This window comes from Physella acuta, unplaced genomic scaffold (genome assembly GCF_028476545.2).
Source record: "Physella acuta isolate Inbredline_101_S28 unplaced genomic scaffold, ASM2847654v3 ptg000219l, whole genome shotgun sequence".
NCBI lineage: Eukaryota > Metazoa > Mollusca > Gastropoda > Physidae > Physella > Physella acuta.
The window spans coordinates 181,421-205,958 of record NW_026731738.1 but is presented as its reverse complement, the minus strand read 5'-3'; the positions used below and the strand labels follow the sequence as shown (position 1 = coordinate 205,958).

The window sequence follows — 24,538 nt, the reverse complement described above, 5'->3', positions numbered from 1 at the left end:
TATCTGCTGTGCGTATTCAAGGGAAATAACTCGGCTTTTAATTACTCAAATTATATTTTAAAATAATTATTACTTATTCATATCGCATTATATTAAGTAAATAGAAACCAAAAGCAAAACCTGATGTTTTGTTACATGTGTTTTGAATATTCTGACTCTAATTTAGCCAATTATAAGTAAACTACTTAATTTTACATAATAAAACATAATTGCAGACCATTCGGTTTAATTATTTTCTTTTGTATAAATAATATATTTTTCATCGTTACATTTAATTCATGTTTCTTACATATGGCGGAATAGTTATTTTCAATTTAAAACATTAATTATAATATTAATTAATTAAAAATAGAAATAAAAATAATTCCTTTTTAATTAAAATCTACTATTTTAAATGTCAAGTAGGGCATTACTGTAATTATGTTCAAGTAAAATAAACGCAACATTATCTATCGAAATATTAAATTCCTTTTTTTTTCATATTTCAGGTATCGGCAAACATGAGACAACGTCTGAAATTATCAAAAAGTCTTTCTTCAACAACAACCCAGTCATAATGTTCGACATTCACGAAAACCCCAGGGGAGAGTACCAAGAATATTACAACAACGCGGCAAGCGTTTCCCGGTCATCTCCCATCCCGACCAGCGGCGCAGCGTTATCTTCCCTGACAAACAGATCTTACGCCGCCGACAGCCGAGCCACGAAGACCATCACAAGCTCCCAGACATGGCCGCAGATTTCTGAGCGAAACGCTGTCGCCATCAACGCCCACTGCATCGTTACCAACGATCAGAAGTCCAACGCGTATGAAAACGAGACTCATTACGAAGATCACCATGGTAACGCTACCCAAACAATGAACCACGAAAAAAATTGGTACGGTGACGAGGAAGACGATTTATACTGCCAGCAAGTTTACAAGCCCGGGTACCCCCCGGGGAGTAATTTTTCCCAACGCCGCTACTCCCCGAGCCATCACGGGTACCGCGCCACGCCCCCTGTACACCCGACCTACCCCAACGTTCTGTACACCAACTTAACCACGCCCTTCACCTCCCCGTCCCCGCTCTTCTTCAAACCCAAACAGAAAAAGCGCCGGTACGACGGGATTCCCGTAGACGACATGCACGAATGCTACAAGCCACCGGACCACCACCACCTCACCCACGACCGCGGGGAGGTTAGCTCCCCGTTCTACGACGACGCCGACGTCTCCCAGCCCTACATCCTCTCCGACCCCAACGACGACGGCTTCGGCTACGGCAGCAAGGGACACAACTACTACCACCACACTATCCTCGACGCCTCCGGTTTCGCCGTGTCCGAAGAAGAAGCGTACCCGTTCGAGGAAGAAGATATCTCCACTTTCCGTAGCCGGAACAACCCGTATGCCGACCAACCCTCGTCGTACCACAACAGAGCCTACGCCAAAGACAACCTAGATCCGACAACCCGCGGGTTCAACCCTAGATTAAACCATAACTCAAACTGCTTACCAATATCGGGTAACTTTCTTTCAATCCCTAACTCAGTCCATACCAAACACCAGCATTCCAATCATTACTCGGAGTTTAAAAATGACTTTTACCTCTCGCATGGTCTCCAGAGAACCTTTCAACACAACACTCACCATAATACGAGTCACATAAACTCGGACAAACAGCGGAAGTCTACGATAACTCCTACTATAAATTCCAACGCGAATCTTATAATTTGTCAAGGAAATAATGAACATCTACATACAAACACTGAAAAACTAATAGGATTTTCTTCAACACAACCCAAGTACATGTTGAACTGCAAACCTCACCCTCATGGTTATTTAGATACAGAGGTCAACGCAGGTTCAAATCCCAACCAGAATGACACAAAACCACAACACAATTGTGTTAACTCCTTAACCCCGTCCCTCCCAGGGAACGCATCCACCCCTACATTACACCCCCCAACGTTGCACCCCCCACCGGTACAGTCCCCACCTCTACACACCCCACCTTTGAGGACGCTAGACCCGAGTCTTGTCTTTCAACATCAGAAGAAAAAACTGGTGAGCAACTCAAACCACACAAGGGACACGCACTTGTAGTTGGATTGATTTGCTTGGGTAGCAGGGTCAGGGGATAGTGGGGGAGGGGGGGTGTTCATGTAAAATCTGTATTTGTTTATATTTTTTGAAAATGTCATTATAAGATTTGGCATTTATTAGTAGGTTTTTTTCATTCTTTTTTTTTTTTTTTTTTTTTTTTTTTTTTGTAAAATTAAGTCGGTACGGAAACATTGATAAATTGCTTCTAATAAATTATTATCACGGGTTTATTATGAAGTTTTAACCACTTTCACATAAAAAATTTGGAAATATCAATGCCCGACATCCCCCCACCCAACTTTTCGGCGCATACCCATAATATTTGCTTTGCAATCTGGAATACCGGAAAGTGATTACTGGACCTTCGGAAAATGGTTGCTGGACCTTCGGAAAGTGGTTACTCGACCTTCGGAAAGTGGTTACTGGACCTTCGGAAAGTGTTTCTTGTGCTGAATGAACATGCCCTAACGCATCGTATTAAGGTGAACACAGTCGACATTTTAAACTGCTGGTTTTAATAACTAGAACGGTATAATATGCAACATGATATTAGTTAGTTTTATTTGGCTGGCAAGCCATCTTTTTCTAGTTAGTCTAAAGCACACGATTGATTAGCAATTCAATGTAGAATACGTATATGTATATGTATATGTATATATCTATATAACTATATATATATATATATATATATATATATATATATATATATATATATATATATATATATATATATATATATATATATATATATATCAGCACAACCAATTCGTTGCAAAACAATGTCTATGTGAAATTATTATATTAGGATTGAGCGTTCAATTTTTAATATTCATGTGATATCGAATGTTATATTTGCCTAATTCAGTCTGTGTTGGCAAAGAATGCTGTATGTAGGTACATCATTGACATGCCTTATCAGTAGTTCATGTGTTTATCTTTGATGTTTGGGGTCGTGTTTTTTTCTTTCTCTCTTACCATTGGCCTTCATGTTCGCCTTCAAAGTTCAAGTGACGTGGCGAATTTTGTTTTGTTGATAACAGAACTGTCCAGTTGTGTTCAGTTGTGTGAACGTGTGTGGGGGTGGAGGGGGGGGGGGTGGAGTTTTTTGAAAGTCAAAGTCCTCAAGTCAAAGTATCAAGTAAATGTATGTGTGAGGGAGATGGGGATGAGGGGTTGCCCTGAGTAAGAAGATGACTTAATGTCACTGTGAGTGTGTGTGTGGGGGGTGGGGGGTGGGGGGGGGGGTAATGAGACTTATATGGTCAAATAACAAGTCAGAGAATATAGAGGGGGGATAGATGTGGGAGCATATGGCGGTCGATTCAGGTTATATGTTTATTTAATTTAGATGACCAGTTCAGACATATATGTATATGATGTGTGAGGGGGAGGTAGATTAGATGCCATATCGGGTTAGTGTGTGTGTGTGTGTTCGGGAGGGGGGGGAGAGATGACTGTATGTTCAGATTATGTGAGTGCTTTATCATGTGTTCTGATATATATGTATGTATATGTTGGTCAAGGAGATCGATCCGCCGGTTATATGAGTATGTAGTTAGCTGACCTTTTCAGCCAACCAATGTGTGTATGGGTGAGACAGAGGGTGGGGGTGGGGGGGAGGAGTCAGCTGGATGCCATGCCCATCCACAGATCTAAGGTTGACGTGAGAGACATGCAGGTATCAACATGAGCACAGCATGTACTCACCATCTACCACAGACAGCATCAACCAAAGATTGCTAGAGATGTTATCATCACATTCATAATATAATCACATGTATGGTATCATTACATTTATGGTACCCTTAGACATTTGGTATTATTACATTAATGATATAATTACACTTATGATATCATAATATGTGTGATATCATTACATTTATGACATCATTACATGTATGATATCATTACATGTATGATATCATAACATTTGTGATATCATTACATTTGTGATATCATTACATTTGTGATATCATGTTATTTATTATATCATTACATTTATGATATCATTACATTTAAGCTATCAAAATATTTATGTTATCATAATATTTGTTTTATCATTACATTTCACAGCTAACATTGAAGAATAAAAAAAATTGCCATCACATTGAGAAGATTTTTGTCTGACTAAAACATCTTTGTTGATTTGTTATTGTCACGTGAAATTGTTTCAATTAAAGTTTCCAAAATGGCGTCGACATAAAACATATACTATTAACTTATGATGTATCATTAGCACGTCATACCGATTTTGTTTAGATAAATATCCTTGCACAATTGTCGTTTATAAAATTTTAAAAATGATATTCTATATATAATATCGGGATTCACCAGTTCTACGGATATCTACACATCATTTCTAATGACTCCTTCACATTCATTCTACTGACTTCTTCACAATCATTTTAATAACAAATTCACATTCATTCTACTGACTCCTTCCCATTCATTCTGATGACTCCTTCCCATTCATTCTAATGACTCCTTCACATTCATTCTAATGACTCCTTCCCATTCATTCTACTGACTCCTTCACATTCATTCTACTGACTCCTAAATACATTCCAACTGACACCCACAAACCATTTCTACTGACCAATACACACTATTTCTATCCACACGTACAGACTATTTAAACTGACACACACCATTTACACTGACACTTACACACCATTTACACTGAAACCTCTACACCATTTAATTTTTCTACCCTTACCTACGCACCATTGAAACGGGAAAAAAATGCATTCCACTAACACTGCCAAAATTTCCATTACTTCGCACCGCTTAGCACCAGTGCCGCACCAATCCACACCTGTCTGATTCTCTGTTCTCAACACGGCCCCGTCAGTAACAACATCAGCGACACCAGCAACAACATTGGCACGAGATATCTAAACGACCGTAGTGGGCAGCACGCGGTGGTGACCTGTGTCCGAGAACAAGTTGGTTTCTAATTAGAATTATGTATTTATACTAATTATTAATTACCGCATTGCTGATTAATTTTAACATTTGTATTACATGAAGTTTGTGAGTAGTTGGAGTTTTTAAAGGTTGCGCAGTTGATGGCGCATCCGGTTAGGACGTGAAGGGGAGCCGGAAATGTCATGTAAACATTAGTTACTGTCAGAGGCGTCGCGAGGCGGGGTGGGGGGTGCGGACCGCACCGGGTGACACCATTTAGGGGGTTGACTCCATGGCGAAAAACTGCAAAATATATGGAAGAAAAATGGTTTTTGCCAGTTCAATTAATGATTAATAATAATTACCCATCTTTACTATTAATTGTGCACGGTATAAAATTATCACCCGGGAGGGTGACACCAACTGCAAAATTTAGAGAGGAATAAAGGCTTGTTGAGTATTTTGAATAACAGATAAGTCAATCAACGACAGTAGAGTGGGTGATTAAAAACGATGCTTTTTCCACATGAATTAATTGGTGGATTCTTCGCACACATTAATGCCATTAGGCTAAATGGGAAGGGGGTGTCAATTGCAACTCTACATATAGTATATATGCCTATGTTGAACTTTATATATATATATATATATATATATATATATATATATATATATATATATATATATATATATATATATATATATATATATATATATATATATATATATATATATATATATTCGGGGGGGGGGGTTGACACCATGAGTTCCCGCACCGGGTGACGCCCAACCTCGCGACGCTACTGGTTACTGTAAACCATTATTTATTCGACCGGTGAAATACAAGTAAAGTCGAGTGTTCTAATTATTGTTTTAAGTTTAATTGACCTAAGGAAACATGAATAAAACAACGTGCAGAACATTAGCAGCAATTTGTAGATCTAATTATAGATTTTTAAAAGTAAAATGCAGAAATGTATGTTTTTTAAAGATGCACAGAAGTAAAAACTTGCAGAAAATTTGCCCCAATTAGATCTAGATGTAGATCTCTAGATATAGATAAAAATAATCAATAAATTAGTAAAAAAAAAAGACTAGAACAATGATTAGTGAAAATTGATTAGCAACAATAATTAGCATACACACAAAAACAAATTATTAGCAATAGAAATTATTAGCGAAACAGTATTTAGCATGCTACTACAATCAATCGATACAAATGTGTGAATGCTATGAATTATTTAAAGATCACGCCAAATAAAATATGTTTTACAGTACTATCGGTGTGAGATATTTTGTCTCAGATAGTTTGTCATGGAGCCGCGTATTTAGATAACTTTTATTTTTAAAAAAGTATATTACACAGAATTGGGTTTTCTTTTATACCGGCCGCTCCAGATCATTGCAATTATCTTTCAAAGCCACCATTTTTTAAGCTGTAATAAATTTGCTTCAAGCTTGTGAAACTATAAATGCATCTATGTGGGTACGGTAAATACCTGACGTAATGTTTCACAATGTGCCAGTAAATGTTGACAGTAAGGAAGGTGTAGGTGGAGTAGGTATATCTGTGTTGTTTGATTACGTTAAATACCTGACGTAATGTTTCACAATGTATCAGGACATGTGGACTGTAAGGAAGGTGTAGGTGGAGTAGGTCACGTGGTCTACAAGTGTACCAGGACAGTCGGCACCGAGCACGCTCCGAATAGACGAGGACTCCTGATAGAAGATTGACTCCGTTTAGACGAGGTCTCCTGATAGACGATTGACTCCGTGTAGGCGAGGACTCTTGATAGAAGATTGGCTCCGTTTAGACAAGGACTCCGGATAGAAGATCGGCTTCATAAAGATAAGGATTCCGGATAGAAGATTGGCTCCGGGCAGAAAAGGACTCCGAATAGAATAACGCTGCTGGTAAGACACTGTGTCATTGAGTCATCTAAATCAATTCGCTCTCAAACGTTGTCCCAATATTTAATGTCCACACGGTAACCGATCAGAGTTTCTTTCATACATTTTGTCTCGTGAGGGGTGGGGGGGGGGGGGGCTAATACGCCTTCATCGAGGTGACGACGCTGTTTAAAGTAAGTATATATTTTCTTTATAGCTTTTTTTTTCATTTTGGTGGGGAAGGGGGGAAGAGAGATCACCGAAGAGAATGCCTGAAAGAAACTCTGGCCGCTCTAAACCATGGGTTTTTAGTTGCGAGAAATCAACCCAAAATAAAGGTAAAATAACAGCAGTATTGACAAAATGACAGGGTAAAGTTCCCTGCAATATGTTCTCAATCAAGGGTTTTTTAGACATTTTTACTTGATCGTGTGGTTAGAGAAATACAAAGTTATTGTCAATGTCAACCATAGGATTTCAGGTTAGTTTAAGGGGTCTTTACTTACGGTCTAATGGGCTCATTAGGTGATGGTGACACAGGATTAAAAGAGGTAGCACAGAATTTCAACATAGTGCACATGAGTGTTTGTTATAGTGCAAATGGATGCTTGCATGGTACAAGTGAATGTTTGTATGGTACAAGTGAATTTCACAGGTTAAACAGATTTTTAAACAGTTCTCTGCGTTTTACTGTCCTAATACAATATTGCATTACTTTATCGGTGATCTCGCAAAAACTCACGGGACTTGTCATATGAAAAACTTGCATGGCAAAACCTATTTCTGGAAGAGTCAATTATCGGACATGGCTAGTACAAGTTATCCAACCAGTGTTTCTTCCATACTTTATTCCCTCGGGGGGGGGGGGGGGCACTTGAGACTTTCGGGGGGGGGGGGGCAATTGAAATGTTCGTGGGGAGGGGGAGGGAATGTTCGGGGGGGGGGGGGGCGGACACTGTTAAAAGTATATTTTCTATATAAATTCCATTTTGTTCATGGGGGCTGTAGACTCTCTTTTGTGAAGGGGGTGGGATCAAAAAATGCCTGGAAGAAACACTGCATCTAACACATGTGTTTTAGTTTAAGCTGACGTGGCAATGAACAGGGGATGACAAAATGTTGGGTCACTCTAGTTAAGTTCCGCTTTAGACCTAGTAATCCTTTAGGCACATAAAGTAGAGTTCATTTGTTACTTGACCTCGGCATATGAAGGGATGGTGTTCCCAGCCGCCTTGCTTTACATTCCCCAACCTAAGTCAAGAATTCATCACGTTGTATATATTTTTTTAAAAAAGTAATGTGTCTCCTGACTAGGCTAAAGAAAAATGAGCAATGACGGCTCTGATCACAACGAGGATGAGCCCGAGGAGCAGTTGGCCCGTGTGGCCTCGGCTAAGGAAGTGGTGGAGCAGGTCATCTCGAACGCCCAGCTCATCGTCAAGGAGTCGGAGAACAGCGCGGACAACACGGCGGAGGAAGATGCAAGTTAGTTGAGTTGTTATGTGTGCTGCCGCTATTGTGGTGCCGCCATTGTGGTGCCTCGTTTCCAAGTTAGTTGAGTTGTTATGTGTGCTGCCGCCATTGTGGTGCCTCGTTTCCAAGTTAGTTGAGTTGTTATGTGTGCTGCCGCCATTGTGGTGCCTCGTTTCCAAGTTAGTTGAGTTGTTATGTGTGCTGCCGCCATTGTGGTGCCTCGTTTCCAAGTTAGTTGAGTTGTTATGTGTGCTGCCGCCATTGTGGTGCCTCGTTTCCAAGTATATACATATATATATATATATATATAATATTACTAGCCGTCCCGGCCAGGCCCTGCTCTGGCTTCTGTGAAAAACCTTCCTGTTAAAGACCATTACCTGTGTGTTTAGTAATCATCATAAACCCGGCATTGCCCACCCAAACCACAACCAACCAAAACCAAAACAACAAAACGCAAACATAACGCTAACACAATTACAAATACAAACGAAAACAAAAACCTAACAACAAACCCAACCACAACCACAAACACCAATACAAACACAAAGAAAAAACAAACAAAAAAGCAAACGGAAACAAAAACCTAACAACAAACCCAACCACAAACACCAATACCAACAAAAAAAAAAAAAAAACAACGAAAAAGCAAACGAAAACAAACCAAATTCAAACGCAAAACCAACCAAAAACACAAATACAAACCCAAAAAAAAAAAACACAAACAAAAACGAAAAAAGAAAGAACAAAAACGAACCAAATCAAAACGCAACCACTAACGCAAACCCACCTAAACACAAAGAAAACACTAACGCGAACATAAACGCCCGGGGCGGAATCACCTGTTTTAGCTTAATGAACGACTATAGTACCCCAACTTATTCATAGTCTTTTGCACTCACTTAAACGAACGCGCCTGTTTCAATTTGATGAACAATTTTAATACTCCAAGCTTATCCGTAAAATACCTACAACATTTGCACTTGATCAATCCCCGCTAATTATGTAATTATTTTTTTTCCCAACACCAAAACAAAGTAATTAAAAAGTAAATTATTTTCACGGAATGCAATGGGTTTATAAAGGGAAGTAATTGTGTTTTTCCTAATTTATCAAAGGGAAGTAAGTGCTATAGGACTAAATAAAGACATAATTAGAATTTTTGTAAAAGATGATATTTTTTTTAAAACTTGTGTATAATGAACATGCCGACAATTATTACTGTAATTTGAAAAATGAAAATTATTTCCCAACACTTTCAATAGTAATTTTTTAGCTCATAAATTTAGACAAATGCGCACGATAATTTTTTAACACTTAAATTCGTACAATTCCAACGATATACAAATGCATTACATACAGAACTGAGCTTTATATATTAGATATGTATAAAAGTATGTATAATGTCTCCCACTTCCCTGTATGAGTGTAATTGAAGTTTTGATGAGAGGTCTCTTGTACCAACAGGCGTCGGATCGGAAAAAGTGTCATCCGTCAAGGAACTGGTGGAGAGGGTCATATCCAATGCTCAGCTGATCGTCAGTGAGGGCGAGCAAGAGCCCGAGCCTGAGCCCGACCATGAGCCCGATGCTACAATAGGTAAGGGTAGTGAGTAGCAGTTTGAGAATTCTGGAAACTTACATCAGGGCTTGTGTTTGAAGAGATGCTTGAATCTCAAACTGGAGAAAATTGACTTCTCAGTCTAGTAGAAGTTGTGAGTTCCGACTTTGATACTTGATGCATACACATTTGGCAACATTTGGTGATGGGATAGTGTGGTCATGATGGGATAGTGTGGTCATGATGGTATAGTGTGGTCATGATGGGATATGATGGGATAGTGTGGTCATGATGGGATATGATGGGATAGTGTGGTCATGATGGGATATGATGGTATAGTGTGGTCATGATGGGATATGATGGGATAGTGTGGTCATGGTGGGATATGATGGGATAGTGTGGTCATGATGGGATAGTGTGGTCATGATGGGATAGTGTGGTCATGATGGTATAGGGTGGTCATGATGGGATAGTGTGGTCATGATGGGATAGTGTGGTCATGATGGGATAGTGTGGTCATGATGGGATATGATGGGATAGTGTGGTCATGATGGGATAGTGTGGTCATGATGGGATAGTGTGGTCATGATGGGATATGATGGGATAGTGTGGTCATGATGGGATATGATGGGATAGTGTGGTCATGATGGGATATGATGGGATAGTGTGGTCATGATGGGATATGATGGGATAGTGTGGTCATGATGGGATATGATGGGATAGTGTGGTCATGATGGGATATGATGGGATAGTGTGGTCATGATGGGATAGTGTGGTCATGATGGTATAGGGTGGTCATGATGGGATAGTGTGGTCATGATGGGATATGATGGGATAGTGTGGTCATGATGGGATATGATGGGATAGTGTGGTCATGATGGGATATGATGGGATAGTGTGGTCAGGATGGGATATGATGGGATAGTGTGGTCATGATGGTATAGTGTTGTCATGATGGGATAGTGTGGTCATGATGGGATATGATGGGATAGTGTGGTCATGATGGGATATGATGGGATAGTGTGGTCAGAATGGGATATGATGGGATATGATGGGATAGTGTGGTCAGAATGGGATATGATGGGATATAATGGGATAGTGTGGTCATGATGGGATATGATGGGATAGTGGGGTCATGATTGGATAGTGTGGTCATGATGGGATAGGGTGGTCATGATGGGATATGATGGGATAGTGTGGTCATGATGGGATATGATGGGATAGTGTGGTCATGATGGGATATGATGGGATAGTGTGGTCATGATGGGATATGATGGGATAGTGTGGTCATGATGGGATATGATGGGATAGTGTGGTCATGATGGTATAGTGTGGTCATGATGGTATAGTGTGGTCATGATGGTATAGTGTGGTCATGATGGTATAGTGTGGTCATGATGGTATAGTGTGGTCAGAATGGGATATGATGGGATAGTGTGGTCATGATGGTATAGTGTGGTCATGATGGGATATGATGGGATAGTGTGGTCATGATGGGATAGTGTGGTCAGAATGGGATATGATGGGATAGTGTGGTCATGATGGTATAGTGTGGTCATGATGGGATATGATGGGATAGTGTGGTCATGATGGGATATGATGGGATAGTGTGGTCATGATGGGATATGATGGGATAGTGTGGTCAGAATGGGATATGATGGGATATGATGGGATAGTGTGGTCAGAATGGGATATGATGGGATAGTGTGGTCAGAATGGGATATGATGGGATAGAGTGGTCAAGATGGGATAGTGTGGTCATGATGGGATAGTGTGGTCAGAATGGGATAGTGTGGTCAGAATGGGATATGATGGGATATGATGGGATAGTGTGGTCATGATGGGATATGATGGGATAGTGTGGTCAGAATGGGATAGTGTGGTCAGAATGGGATATGATGGGATAGTGTGGTCAGAATGGGATATGATGGGATAGAGTGGTCAAGATGGGATAGTGTGGTCATGATGGGATAGTGTGGTCAGAATGGGATAGTGTGGTCAGAATGGGATATGATGGGATATGATGGGATAGTGTGGTCATGATGGGATATGATGGGATAGTGGGGTCATGATGGGATAGTGTGGTCATGATGGGATAGGGTGGTCATGATGGGATATGATGGGATAGTGTGGTCATGATGGGATATGATGGGATAGTGTGGTCATGATGGGATATGATGGGATAGTGTGGTCATGATGGGATATGATGGGATAGTGTGGTCATGATGGGATATGATGGGATAGTGTGGTCATGATGGTATAGTGTGGTCATGATGGTATAGTGTGGTCATGATGGTATAGTGTGGTCATGATGGTATAGTGTGGTCATGATGGTATAGTGTGGTCAGAATGGGATATGATGGGATAGTGTGGTCATGATGGTATAGTGTGGTCATGATGGGATATGATGGGATAGTGTGGTCATGATGGGATAGTGTGGTCAGAATGGGATATGATGGGATAGTGTGGTCATGATGGTATAGTGTGGTCATGATGGGATATGATGGGATAGTGTGGTCATGATGGGATATGATGGGATAGTGTGGTCATGATGGGATATGATGGGATAGTGTGGTCATGATGGGATATGATGGGATAGTGTGGTCATGATGGGATATGATGGGATAGTGTGGTCATGATGGGATATGATGGGATAGTGTGGTCATGATGGGATAGTGTGGTCATGATGGGATAGTGTGGTCATGATGGGATAGTGTGGTCATGATGGGATATGATGGGATAGTGTGGTCATGATGGGATATGATGGGATAGTGTGGTCATGATGGGATATGATGGGATAGTGTGGTCAGAATGGGATATGATGGGATATGATGGGATAGTGTGGTCAGAATGGGATATGATGGGATAGTGTGGTCAGAATGGGATAGTGTGGTCATGATGGGATAGTGTGGTCATGATGGGATAGTGTGGTCAGAATGGGATAGTGTGGTCAGAATGGGATATGATGGGATAGTGTGGTCAGAATGGGATATGATGGGATAGAGTGGTCAAGATGGGATAGTGTGGTCATGATGGGATAGTGTGGTCAGAATGGGATAGTGTGGTCAGAATGGGATATGATGGGATAGTGTGGTCAGAATGGGATATGATGGTATAGTGTTGTCATGATGGGATAGTGTGGTCATGATGGGATAGTGTGGTCAGAATGGGATAGTGTGGTCAGAATGGGATATGATGGGATAGTGTGGTCAGAATGGGATATGATGGGATAGAGTGGTCAAGATGGGATAGTGTGGTCATGATGGGATAGTGTGGTCAGAATGGGATAGTGTGGTCAGAATGGGATATGATGGGATAGTGTGGTCAGAATGGGATATGATGGGATAGTGTGGTCATGATGGGATAGTGTGGTCAGAATGGGATATGATGGGATAGTGTGGTCAGAATGGGATATGATGGGATAGTGTGGTCAAGATGGGATAGTGTGGTCATGATGGGATAGTGTGGTCATGAGAGGATAGTGTGGTCAGCACTATGCCCAGCCGCCTTTACTTTCCCTAACGTGAGTTAGGTACCCATCAGAGTTGGGTGGACTCATGGAAGCTGTACTAAAACTCGAGAGTCGAACTTTCGGGTCAGCAGTCTTATGCTCTACCGCTCGACAACGCCGTCCTTAATTAAGAATGATAAACGAGTACTAATTAACTAAATCATCATAGTGGTATTTTAAACTACTTTTACTCTAAGCTTTTAGTTATCTATAAAGTTCCGGCATTACCCTGGGAAACACAGTTGACTAATCATGTAATGACGTGTTGCTCTAGAGAACTACCACTCTCAACAGTTACACAGTTCACTAATCATGTAATGCCGTGATGTTCTAGAAGACTACCAGTCCCAACAGAGTTACCCGACGGGAGAGACCGACCAACCTGACCAGGACGAAGCTGAACGTGGCACCACCGTTGTCTCCACCAAGCCTTCAGAGAAATCCGTGGAGCAGATCTCTGGAGATGTGGAGTCCACGCCCAGTGAACCACAGAAGGCACCAAGTGTCAAGGACAGTGTCAAGCTGAAGGAGAAGGGTGAGTCATGGGGTGAATGTATCAGGTGGGGTGGCGTGATAGGTGAGGTAGTGGTGACAGGTGAGGTATCGGTGACAGGTGAGGTAGTGGTGAGGTAGTGGTGACAGGAGAGGTAGCGGTGACACGTGAGGTAGTGGTGAGGTAGTGGTGACAGGTGAGGTAGCGGTGACACGTGAGGTAGTGGTGAGGTGGTGGTGACAGGTGAGGTAGCGGTGACACGTGAGGTAGTGGTGAGGTGGTGGTGACAGGTGAGGTAGTGGTGAGGTAGTGGTGACAAGTGAGGTAGTGGTGAGCTAATGGTGACAGGTGAGGTAGTGGTGAGGTATTGGTGACAGGTGAGGTAGCGGTGAGGTAGTGGTGACAGGTGAGGTAGTGGTGAGGTAGTGGTGAGGTAGTAGTGACAACAGTGGTGTTATATTGTGACTTGTGAAGTGTGGCTTACTTGGACCAAAATTATAGAATCTGCTTATGTGTGAACTATTCATCAAGTTCAAACTTCGCTCGTTTCTATTTTATAACAATCTTGTAAATTTCAAAAGGTCCTAATATTTGGTCGTGTTTTCTTTTACAAAAACTGGCCTGCTGATATAAGTTAGTAAAATGAGGATCAATGATTAAATTATCAATATAAATGTTAATTTCCAACCTTTAGACCTCCAGAAAAGTTGTTTTTTTTAAACAAGGCCACAGTTGCTATGATAACCATACTTTCAGAAGAGTCCCTGATGCATTTAAATATTTTCCTTTAAGTACCCTAAGATACACACAAATAAATAATTAAGGCTATTAATTAAGAAGTTATCCCTAAGCCTACCCCTTTATTAAAAATTTGTATCCTCAGAAGTCAAAATCAAGATCGTCCGCACACCGGAGTCCGTTAAAGCCAAGATGAAAAAGCCCGACAACCCTAACGGTCCGTTTCATGCTAGACCGGTGGACGAGCGCGCTATCATCAAGGCCATGCAGGTACCGGGGTGTCCTGGGCTGGTTAGGTGTCGTCCCCCCTTCCCCAAAATCAATGGCGTCATACACTTCTAAGGGGGTCGGGGATCAGAGTATAGAGATACTATGGAATGGTGTGTGGGGGGGGGGGGGGGGGGGGAGTGTGTTAAAGTATATGACGTAACAAATATTAAGTATTTTTAAAATTAAAGTTGACGTGGAAACTAATTATTGATAGAATCATATATAGTTATATTAAGGGGGAGGGATGGAACGTCATGTACGGTGCTTTGGGAGTGGGGAATCTATTGATTTTTTTTACGTCTTCTAGGTCGAGAGAGAAGGTGCTAAAATTACATGACGCCTTTTATAATGGTGTACTCCTACGATGGGTACTTTCTTAGATGTAGTACTGGTCTGATGTGTTCTGTTGTTTTGTACGTGCTACATCTTATATATGGAAGTATGTGGTCTAACGACCAAATGTTTATCATAGCGTGGCTCATTTAGCTACAGCGTACGATACGTCAGTGTTGTATGTCAATATTTTATCATACTAACGTGGAAAATAAATTAATAATCAATTCATAAAGAATTAATTAGGCATCCAATTAAGTCAAATTTAATGTCATAATGCATTGTCTTCATGTCTTGACGTACCAATTACGAACCGTATCTGTCAGTTAGAAGTGTCCGAATTTTCGCTCCGGTGTTTTTATCTAGACAGACAGACAGACAGACAGAGGAAGTGAGTGTAATTAAAGCTTGTAAAAATAACCCCATCGCTCAAGTGTTTATTACTTGAAAAATAGTTCTACAAGAGTTGAAAATATTCATCTTCCTGTATATTTTTGGAGATTTCTGACCAGATTATAAAAGAAACTTGATTATTGTGCAATATTGAAAGTTGATGTTTGTAAACATTTGATTGCTGTGTAACACTGAGATCTTATATTTCAGAAAGTTCCTCCGCGACACGAATATGTGGGATATTTATATTCAGCTCAGTCCCAAAGTGAGTCTTATTTTATTTTTATTTTTTATTATAGCGCATTAATTATTTTTAGCGCACCTCACTGTCGCGTTAGACGCTGTATCTCGTTATTCCTTCCAGACAGAAAAAATACGTGAACGTTATTCATAACACAAAAACCTTTGAATAGTATTCCTAACACAAATAAGAAATACGAGTCGACCCGCGGTGTATCATACGCTGCTATTTAGCTGTTGTTTTTTCTACTTTTCAGTAATTCATAATTTGTGAATTCGACAGTATCAATGCTGCCACTGAAAATATTTGCTTTAAAACACTAAACCCCCCTTCCCTCCCCCCATCCCGCCCCCCACCCCCGTGAAAGCAGCCTCCTCATAGTTACCTCCTCTAAGTTTAAAGTTAAAATCGTTTCAAACTAAATTATCTGCCCCTAATAGCCGTCACCAAACCCGGCTCTACGAGTGTAAAATGTAAACATTTAGCGTAAACCACAGCTCACCAGACCATGTGAGGGGGGTGGGGGGTGGTAGCGATAGAGAGAAAGAGAGGGGACTGCAAGGCGCGCTTGCAGCTTGCTTTCTAACGTCTCCCAGAAGAGAATTATATATGAACATTATTTTAATGGCTCCCGGGAAAATGCGAAAAACTGAAAACTGCGCAACGGAAAACAGCTAAAACAGCACAGTGCGCAAAAAAAGCTAATTATACCAATACACTTTGATTTTGTAATAATCTGTGTAAAATTGTTTTATTATGATAAAATGTGCATGTGATATGATAATGTGCATGTGACCTATCCTACGGATGCTTGATTTACAAAAATGTAAATTTCCCATGCGCACATTTGTGTGCGCAGTTTTCCGTTGCGCATGTTTCCAGTCACCATTTTAACACACACACACACAAACACACACACACACACTCAAAACATGGACATTAGTCCTAACACACGAAAAAATGTACATGTGAACATTGTCTCTACCTCATAGAAATTCATATGAACATTGTTCATAACACACGGTGGGAATAAAAATGTGTGAACCATTATTCATAAAGCACATAAAAAACATGTGAACATTATTTCTATCACACATAAAAACATGAGTGCAATTTTTAACACACTTAAAAACCTGTAAAAGTTATTCATCCTACTCAGAACAAAACGCATGAACAAGATTCCTCACACACAGAGAAAACGTGCAAAAAGTATTCCTGTTACTCAGAACAAAATGCGTGAACACGACTAATACACAGAGAAATCGTGTGGAAATTATTCCTGCTACTCAGAAAAACAAAATGTGAATGTTATTCCTAACACAGAATTTGATAACATCATCTATCTATCTATACGTAATCTATGTCTCTCTACCTGCTTGTTGATGTGTCCACACAGCCCCCCCCCCCAACTACTACCGCCATTACCATTTGCCATGTTTGTTACCTTCACACAGGGCCCCCCAACTACTACCGTCACTACCACTTGCCGATCTACAAACAACCCCAGCCCAGACAGCATGTAATCATCACAGGAGAGGTGTGAGTAGCCCTTAGTATAGGTGGGGTGGGGTAACCCAACCCTCCGACCCCACTTTATTGAAATGACTAAAGTAGAGATATTTAGTTATTCAAGCGTATCAACCCAGTAAAAATTTGAAAAGTATGAAACAGCTAGACTGTAAAATAAAGTAAGTGTTTTTAATTTTCAACGACTCTACTAATTAATTTAATTAGTCATTGTTGCTGTGATTACTCGAGTGACTTGAACTGCAGCTGGCCCCCTTTATGTAATCATGACCTACACACCATTTCTAAACATAGTGTAGTAGTTTAACGCATACTTTGGCCAAGGGAAAGAGACCAGATATACGACAACTCCCGTATTACAGAGTAATACAATGTAAATCAACACATGTAGCCCTCCCCCCCCCCCCCCATACATCTCTTAAGGCTACAACACCTAATTCCCAGCCATCTTACAAAGCTTACATAAAATTCCCCAGAACATTGCAAACTTATACCTAACTTCCCATAAGCTTACACCTTGTCCCCAACATTTTACAAAGATTACACCTTATTCCTTAATATCTTACAAAGCTTACACCTTATTCCTTAACATCTTACAAAGATTACACCTTATTCCTTAACATCTTACAAAGATTTCACCTTATTCCTTAATATCTTACAAAGCTTACACCTTATTCCTTAACATCTTACAAAGATTTCACCTTATTCCTTAATATCTTACAAAGCTTACACCTTATTCCTTAACATCTTACAAAGATTACACCTTATTCCCCAACATCTTACAAAGCTTACACCTTATTCCTAAACATCTTACAGAGATTACACCTAATCCTCCAACATCTTACAAAGCTTACACCTTATTCCTTAATATCTTACAAAGATTTCACCTTATTCCTTAATATCTTACAAAGCTTACACCTTATTCCTTAACATCTTACAAAGATTACACCTTATTCCTTAACATCTTACAAAGCTTACACCTTATTCCCCAACATCTTACAAAGCTTACACCTTATTCCTTAACATCTTACAAAGCTTACACCTTATTCCCCAACATCTTACAAAGCTTACACCTTATTCCTTAACATCTTACAAAGATTACACCTTATTCCTTAACACCTTACAAAGATTACACCTTATTCCCCAACATCTTACAAAGCTTACACCTTATTCCCCAACATCTTACAAAGCTTACACCTTATTCCATAAAATCTTACAAAGCTTACACCTTATTCCTTAACATATTACAAAGATTACACCTCATTCCCAACATCTTACAAAGCTTACACCTTATTCCTTAACTTATTACAAAGATTACACCTTATTTCCCGACATATTACAAAGCTTACACCTTATTCCTTAACTTATTACAAAGATTACACCTTATTTCCCGACATCTTACAAAGCTTACACCTTATTCCTTAACATCTTACAAAGATTACACCTTATTCCTTAACAACTTACAAAGCTTACACCTTATTCCTTAACATCTTACAAAGATTACACCTTATTCCTTAATATCTTACAAAGCTTACACCTTATTCCTTAACATCTTACAAAGATTACACCTTATTCCTTAATATCTTACAAAGCTTACACCTTATTCCTTAACATCTTACAAAGATTACACCTTATTCCTTAACATCTTACAAAGCTTACACCTTATTCCTTAACATCTTACAAAGATTACACCTTATTCCTTAATATCTTACAAAGCTTACACTTTATTCCTTAACATCTTACAAAGCTTACACCTTATTCCCCAACATCTTACAAAGCTTATCGCCCGATTCCCTACAATGCTATAAAGCTTAGACTTTATTCCCCAACATCTTACAAAGTTAACTACCTATTCCCCAACATCTTACAAAGTTAACTCCCTATTCCCCAACATCTTACAAAGTTAACTCCCGATTCCCCAACATCTTACAAATCTTACCCGTTATTCCCCAACATCTTACAAAGCTTAACCTCCGATTCCCCAACATCTTACAACGTTAACTCCCTATTCCCCAACATCTTACAAAGCTTACCTCCCGATTCCCCAGCATCTTACAAAGTTAACTCCCTATTCCCCAACATCTTACAAATCTTACCTCCCGATTCCCCAGCATCTTACAAAGTTAACTCCCTATTCCCCAACATCTTACAAATCTTACCTCCCGATTCCCCAGCATCTTACAAAGTTAACTCCCTATTCCCCAACATCTTACAAATCTTACCTCCCGATTCCCCAGCATCCCGCCCATGAAGATCTTCAAGAACATCCGCCCCCTAAAGAACTACATCCCACTGAGCGCAGTCAAGGTTAAATGGAGAAGTAACAGGCTGAGTACTGTCTATAAGCTGGAGGACATCTACGCCTACCTCGCCTCGTGAGTACACACACAACTACTCTCTGGTCCACTCCTCTCCACTCACCACTCACACGCCTTACGTAAGCAACTTCTTTATACTCGCCTCGTGAGTACACACACAACTACTCTCTGGTCCACTACTCTCCACTCACCACTCACACGCCTCACGTAAGCAACTTCTTTATACTCGCCTCGTGAGTACACACACAACTACCCTCTGGTCCACTCCTCTCCACTCACCACTCACACGCCTCACGTAAGCAACTTCTTTATACTCGCCTCGTGAGTACACACACAACTACCCTCTGGTCCACTACTCTCCACTCACCACTCACACGCCTCACGTAAGCAACTTCTTTATACTCGCCTCGTGAGTACACACACAACTACCCTCTGGTCCACTCCTCTCCACTCACCACTCACACGCCTCACGTAAGCAACTTCTTTATACTCGCCTCGTGAGTACACACACAACTACCCTCTGGTCCACTACTCTCCACTCACCACTCAAACGCCTCACGTAAGCAACTTCTTTATACTCGCCTCGTGAGTACACACACAACTACCCTCTGGTCCACTCCTCTCCACTCACCACTCACACGCCTCACGTAAGCAACTTCTTTATACTCGCCTCGTGAGTACACACACAACTACCCTCTGGTCCACTCCTCTCCACTCACCACTCACACGCATCACGTAAGCAACTTCTTTATACTTATACCCAGAGGCGTAGCGAGGGGGGGTGCGGACCGCACCGGGTGACACCATTTAGGGGGGGGGGGGGGGGGTAACACCAAGGCAAAAAATAGCAAAAAATATAGAGAAAAACTTGAGGGGGGGGGGGTGCAAATCGAAAGTTTGAGGGGGGGGGGGGTGCAAATTTAGAGTTTGAGGGAGGGGGTGCAAATCGAAAATTTGAAAGTTTGTCCCCGGGAAGGGTCGCTATACGCCTCTGGGGGGGGGGGGGGACACCATTAAGTGCGCACCGGGTGACACCCGACCTCGCTACGCCATTGCTTATACCCCTTGTGGCGTTATTACGTGGGGTGATACCCCCGGCGGTAACAAAATGTGCCATCTTCACCTGGCTACAGGACATTACCCCCCTGGATATTTCCCCCCCCCCCCCGGACATTTCCCCCCAGTATTTACCCCCCGGAGCAATTACCCCCCTGTCAATTACCCCCCCCCCCGGGGAATTACCCCCCCCCCCCTCTCAAGTTAAAATCCTAACTCTAACTCGAATTTTATACCTATATACTACTTTAATCCAAACCTTAAGAAAAAGACCAAAACCTAAGCATCCACCTTAGCCTAAAACTTCACACAAAACCAAAACCAAAGCTAGACACAACCCTAACCATAACACTAGCTCTAACCCTAACCCTAGCCCTAACTTTAATCTTAACCCTAACCCTAACCCTGGCCCTAGCCCTAACCCTAATCCTAATCCTAACCCTAGCCCTAACCCTACCCCTAAACCTAGCCCTAAAACCTAACCCTAACCCTAATCCTAATCCTAACCCTAACCCTAGCCCTAACCCTAACCCTAAACCTAAACCTAAACCTAAACCTAAACCTAAACCTAAACCTAAACCTAAACCTAACCCTAACCCTAACCCTAACCCTAACCCTAACCCTAACCCTAACCCTAGCCCTAGCCCTAAACCTAACCCTAAACCTAGCCCTAACCCTAACCCTAACCCTAACTCTAACCCTGTCCATGGGGTAATGTCCTACTGGGCGGGGGGTAATTGACAGGGGGGTAATTGACAGGGGGGATAATTACTCTGGGGGGTAATGTCGGGGGGGGGAAATATCCGGGGGGTAATTGACAGGGGGGAAATGCCCTGTTCCCCTTCACCTACACCAACAGCTACATACATCGTGTACTAAAATTATAGGAGAGGTCATTGCCCTTGGTTTCACATTGAGCCTTATGATGTACATGTTTGATATAGTGTTTAAATAAGTAATTAAACGCAATGGAAAATCAAACGTTCAAAAATTAGTATTTTCTTTTTTTTTTCGTGGGATTCCCATTAGATGGGATCACCCGGATGCTACCCGCACCCGCGCCCTTCCCGCTTTCTGACGCTACTGCTTTACCCCCCTCCAGTCGATCTCCTCACCCCCAGGTTTGGTCCTACACACGGAGTGCGTGGCTTTTTCGCACAAAGGTGCTGTCAGCACCCCTTCCCCGCACCTTATGGTGCTACTGTTTTACCCAACTCCCACCCCCCCCCCCCCACTTCTACCCCACGTTCGGCACTACACACAGATTGCACGTCATTTTCACACAACGCTGCGGTAAACATCGTCCCCCCGCCCCCCCCCCCCCCCCCCACACACGCTACTTCTTTAACCCCTCCCCCACTTCTACCCCCCCCCCCCCAAGTTTGGCCCTACACACGGAGTACACGTCATTTTCACACAACGCTGCGGTCTGCACCCGCACCCCCCAACTTCTTTACCTCTCCCCATTTCTACCCCCCAGGTTTGGCCCTACAAAACGCTGTTGTCAGCACCCCCCCCCCACGTCACTTCTTTACCCCCCCCCCTTCTACCCCCCAGGTTTGGCCCTATAGACGGCGTGTACGGCATCTCACCCAACTCGCTATTTCTTTACCCCTCCCCCTTCTACCCCCCCCAGATTTGGCCCTATAGACGGCGTGTACGGCATCTCACCCAACTCGCTATTTCTTTACCCCTCCCCCCACTTCTACCCCCCAGGTTTGGCCCTATAGACGGCGTGTACGGCATCTCACCCAACTCGGCCATGGTCATCTTCACCGACGTGGAGGCGGCGCGGTCCGCCGTCATGAGCCCGTGCCTGGGGTTCCCCTGGGACCCCCTCCTGGCCACATGGATGGACCTGCGCATGTACAACCACGCCTTCTACAGCAAGTACCTCGTCATGGAGGAGACCTCTGTCCGTGTCAGAATATAGAGCCGCCCCTGTACCTGGAGGAGACCTCTGTCCGTGTCAGGATATAGAGCCGCCCCTGTACCTCGTCATGGAGGAGACCTGTCCGTGTCAGAATATAGAGCCGCCCCTGTATCCGTGTCAGAATATAGAGCCGCCCCTGTACCTGTACCTGGAGGAGACCTCTGTCCGTGTCAGAATATAGAGTCGCCCCTGTACCTGTACCTGGAGGAGACGTCTGTCCGTGTCAGAATATAGAGCCGCCCCTGTACCTCGTCATGGAGGAGACCTGTCCGTGTCAGAATATAGAGCCGCCCCTGTACCTGTACCTGGAGGAGACCTGTCCGTGTCAGAATATAGAGCCGCCCCTGTACCTCGTCATGGAGGAGACCTCTGTCCGTGTCAGAATATAGAGCCGCCCCTGTACCTGTACCTGGAGGAGACCTGTCCGTGTCAGAATATAGAGCCGCCCCTGTACCTCGTCATGGAGGAGACCTGTCCGTGTCAGAATATAGAGCCGCCCCTGTACCTGGAGGAGACGTCTGTCCGTGTCAGAATATAGAGCCGCCCCTGTATCTCTTCATGGAGGAGACCTCTATCCGTGTCAGAATATAGAGCCGCCCCTGTACCTCGTCATGGAGGAGACCTCTATCCGTGTCAGAATATAGAGCCGCCCCTGTACCTGGAGGAGACGTCTGTCCGTGTCAGAATATAGAGCCGCCCCTGTATCTCTTCATGGAGGAGACCTCTATCCGTGTCAGAATATAGAGCCGCCCCTGTACCTCGTCATGGAGGAGACCTCTGTCCGTGTCAGAATATAGAGCCGCCCCTGTACCTCGTCATGGAGGAGACCTCTGTCCGTGTCAGAATATAGAGCCGCCCCTGTACCTGGAGGAGACCTCTGTCCGTGTCAGAATATAGAGCCGCCCCTGTACCTGGAGGAGACCTGTCCGTGTCAGAATATAGAGCCGCCCCTGTACCTGGAGGAGACCTGTCCGTGTCAGAATATAGAGCCGCCCCTGTACCTGGTCATGGAGGAGACCTCTATCCGTGTCAGAATATAGAGCCGCCCCTGGGCTAACATCACCGGGCGGAAAGACCACAGCAACATCACAACAACATCAACCAATAAACGAAATGTGTTGCCAATGTGATAAATCAGTTTTACGTTTTAATTTTAAAGACGACGGACATCATCAAAACATGTAACGTGTGGAAAATATTAACGCTAAAACGAAAAGGGCTTAAACTATTAACGCTATAAAAAATTTTACTATTTAAAAAAAAATAACGTTTAAACTTAAAAACTTAATGGTTAACTGATTTGAACTTAAAATATCATGCATGCCCGTTAGGTCCTTAAATAATCATATAACAAAAAAACATGATTATGTTGCAGCTCGTATGAAAACTGATTTCAAGGTCAAGATATATGTCAGTCATTCTTCTTTTAAGTCAAGCAATCCTTCTGGCATTCTTGTCCAAGGTGAAGTAATTTATCTGGCATTATTGTCCTAGGTCTCTCTGGCATTCATATCCTAGGTCAAACAATCTCTCTGGCATTCATATCCTACGTCAAACAATCTCTCTGACATTCTTATCCTAGGTCAAACAATCTATCTGGCATTCATATCCTAGGTCAAACAATCTCTCTGGCATTCATATCCTAGGTCAAACAATCTCTCTGGCATTCATATCCTAGGTCAAACAATCTCTCTGGCATTCATATCCTAGGTCAAACAATCTCTCTGGCATTCATATCCTAGGTCAAACAATCTCTCTGGCATTCATATCCTAGGTCAAACAATCTCTCTGGCATTCATATCC

The 24,538-nt window shown here is 42.2% G+C and overlaps 1 protein-coding gene across 3 annotated transcripts; it reads left to right on the top strand.

The window, feature by feature from the left end:
* Nucleotides 1–4,901: 4,901 nt before the first annotated feature.
* LOC131937718 (uncharacterized) lies at nt 4,902–22,862 on the top strand. 3 transcript variants are annotated; one of them, XM_059295328.1, is made up of 11 exons: nt 4,902–5,034; nt 6,618–6,808; nt 6,879–6,913; nt 8,204–8,374; nt 9,830–9,961; nt 13,771–13,968; nt 14,810–14,934; nt 15,871–15,925; nt 17,356–17,440; nt 19,666–19,803; nt 22,519–22,862. In XM_059295328.1, the coding sequence occupies exons 4-11, from the start codon at nt 8,215–8,217 to the stop codon at nt 22,733–22,735; spliced, it is 1,110 nt and encodes a 369-aa protein (XP_059151311.1). In that variant the 5' UTR covers nt 4,902–5,034; nt 6,618–6,808; nt 6,879–6,913; nt 8,204–8,214; the 3' UTR covers nt 22,736–22,862. The 3 variants fall into 3 exon arrangements, with proteins under 3 accessions (XP_059151311.1, XP_059151309.1, XP_059151310.1); XM_059295326.1 differs by having other exon boundaries at nt 13,768–13,968; XM_059295327.1 differs by lacking the exon at nt 4,902–5,034 and having other exon boundaries at nt 6,808–6,913; nt 13,768–13,968.
* The last annotated feature ends 1,676 nt before the right edge of the window (nt 22,863–24,538 follow it).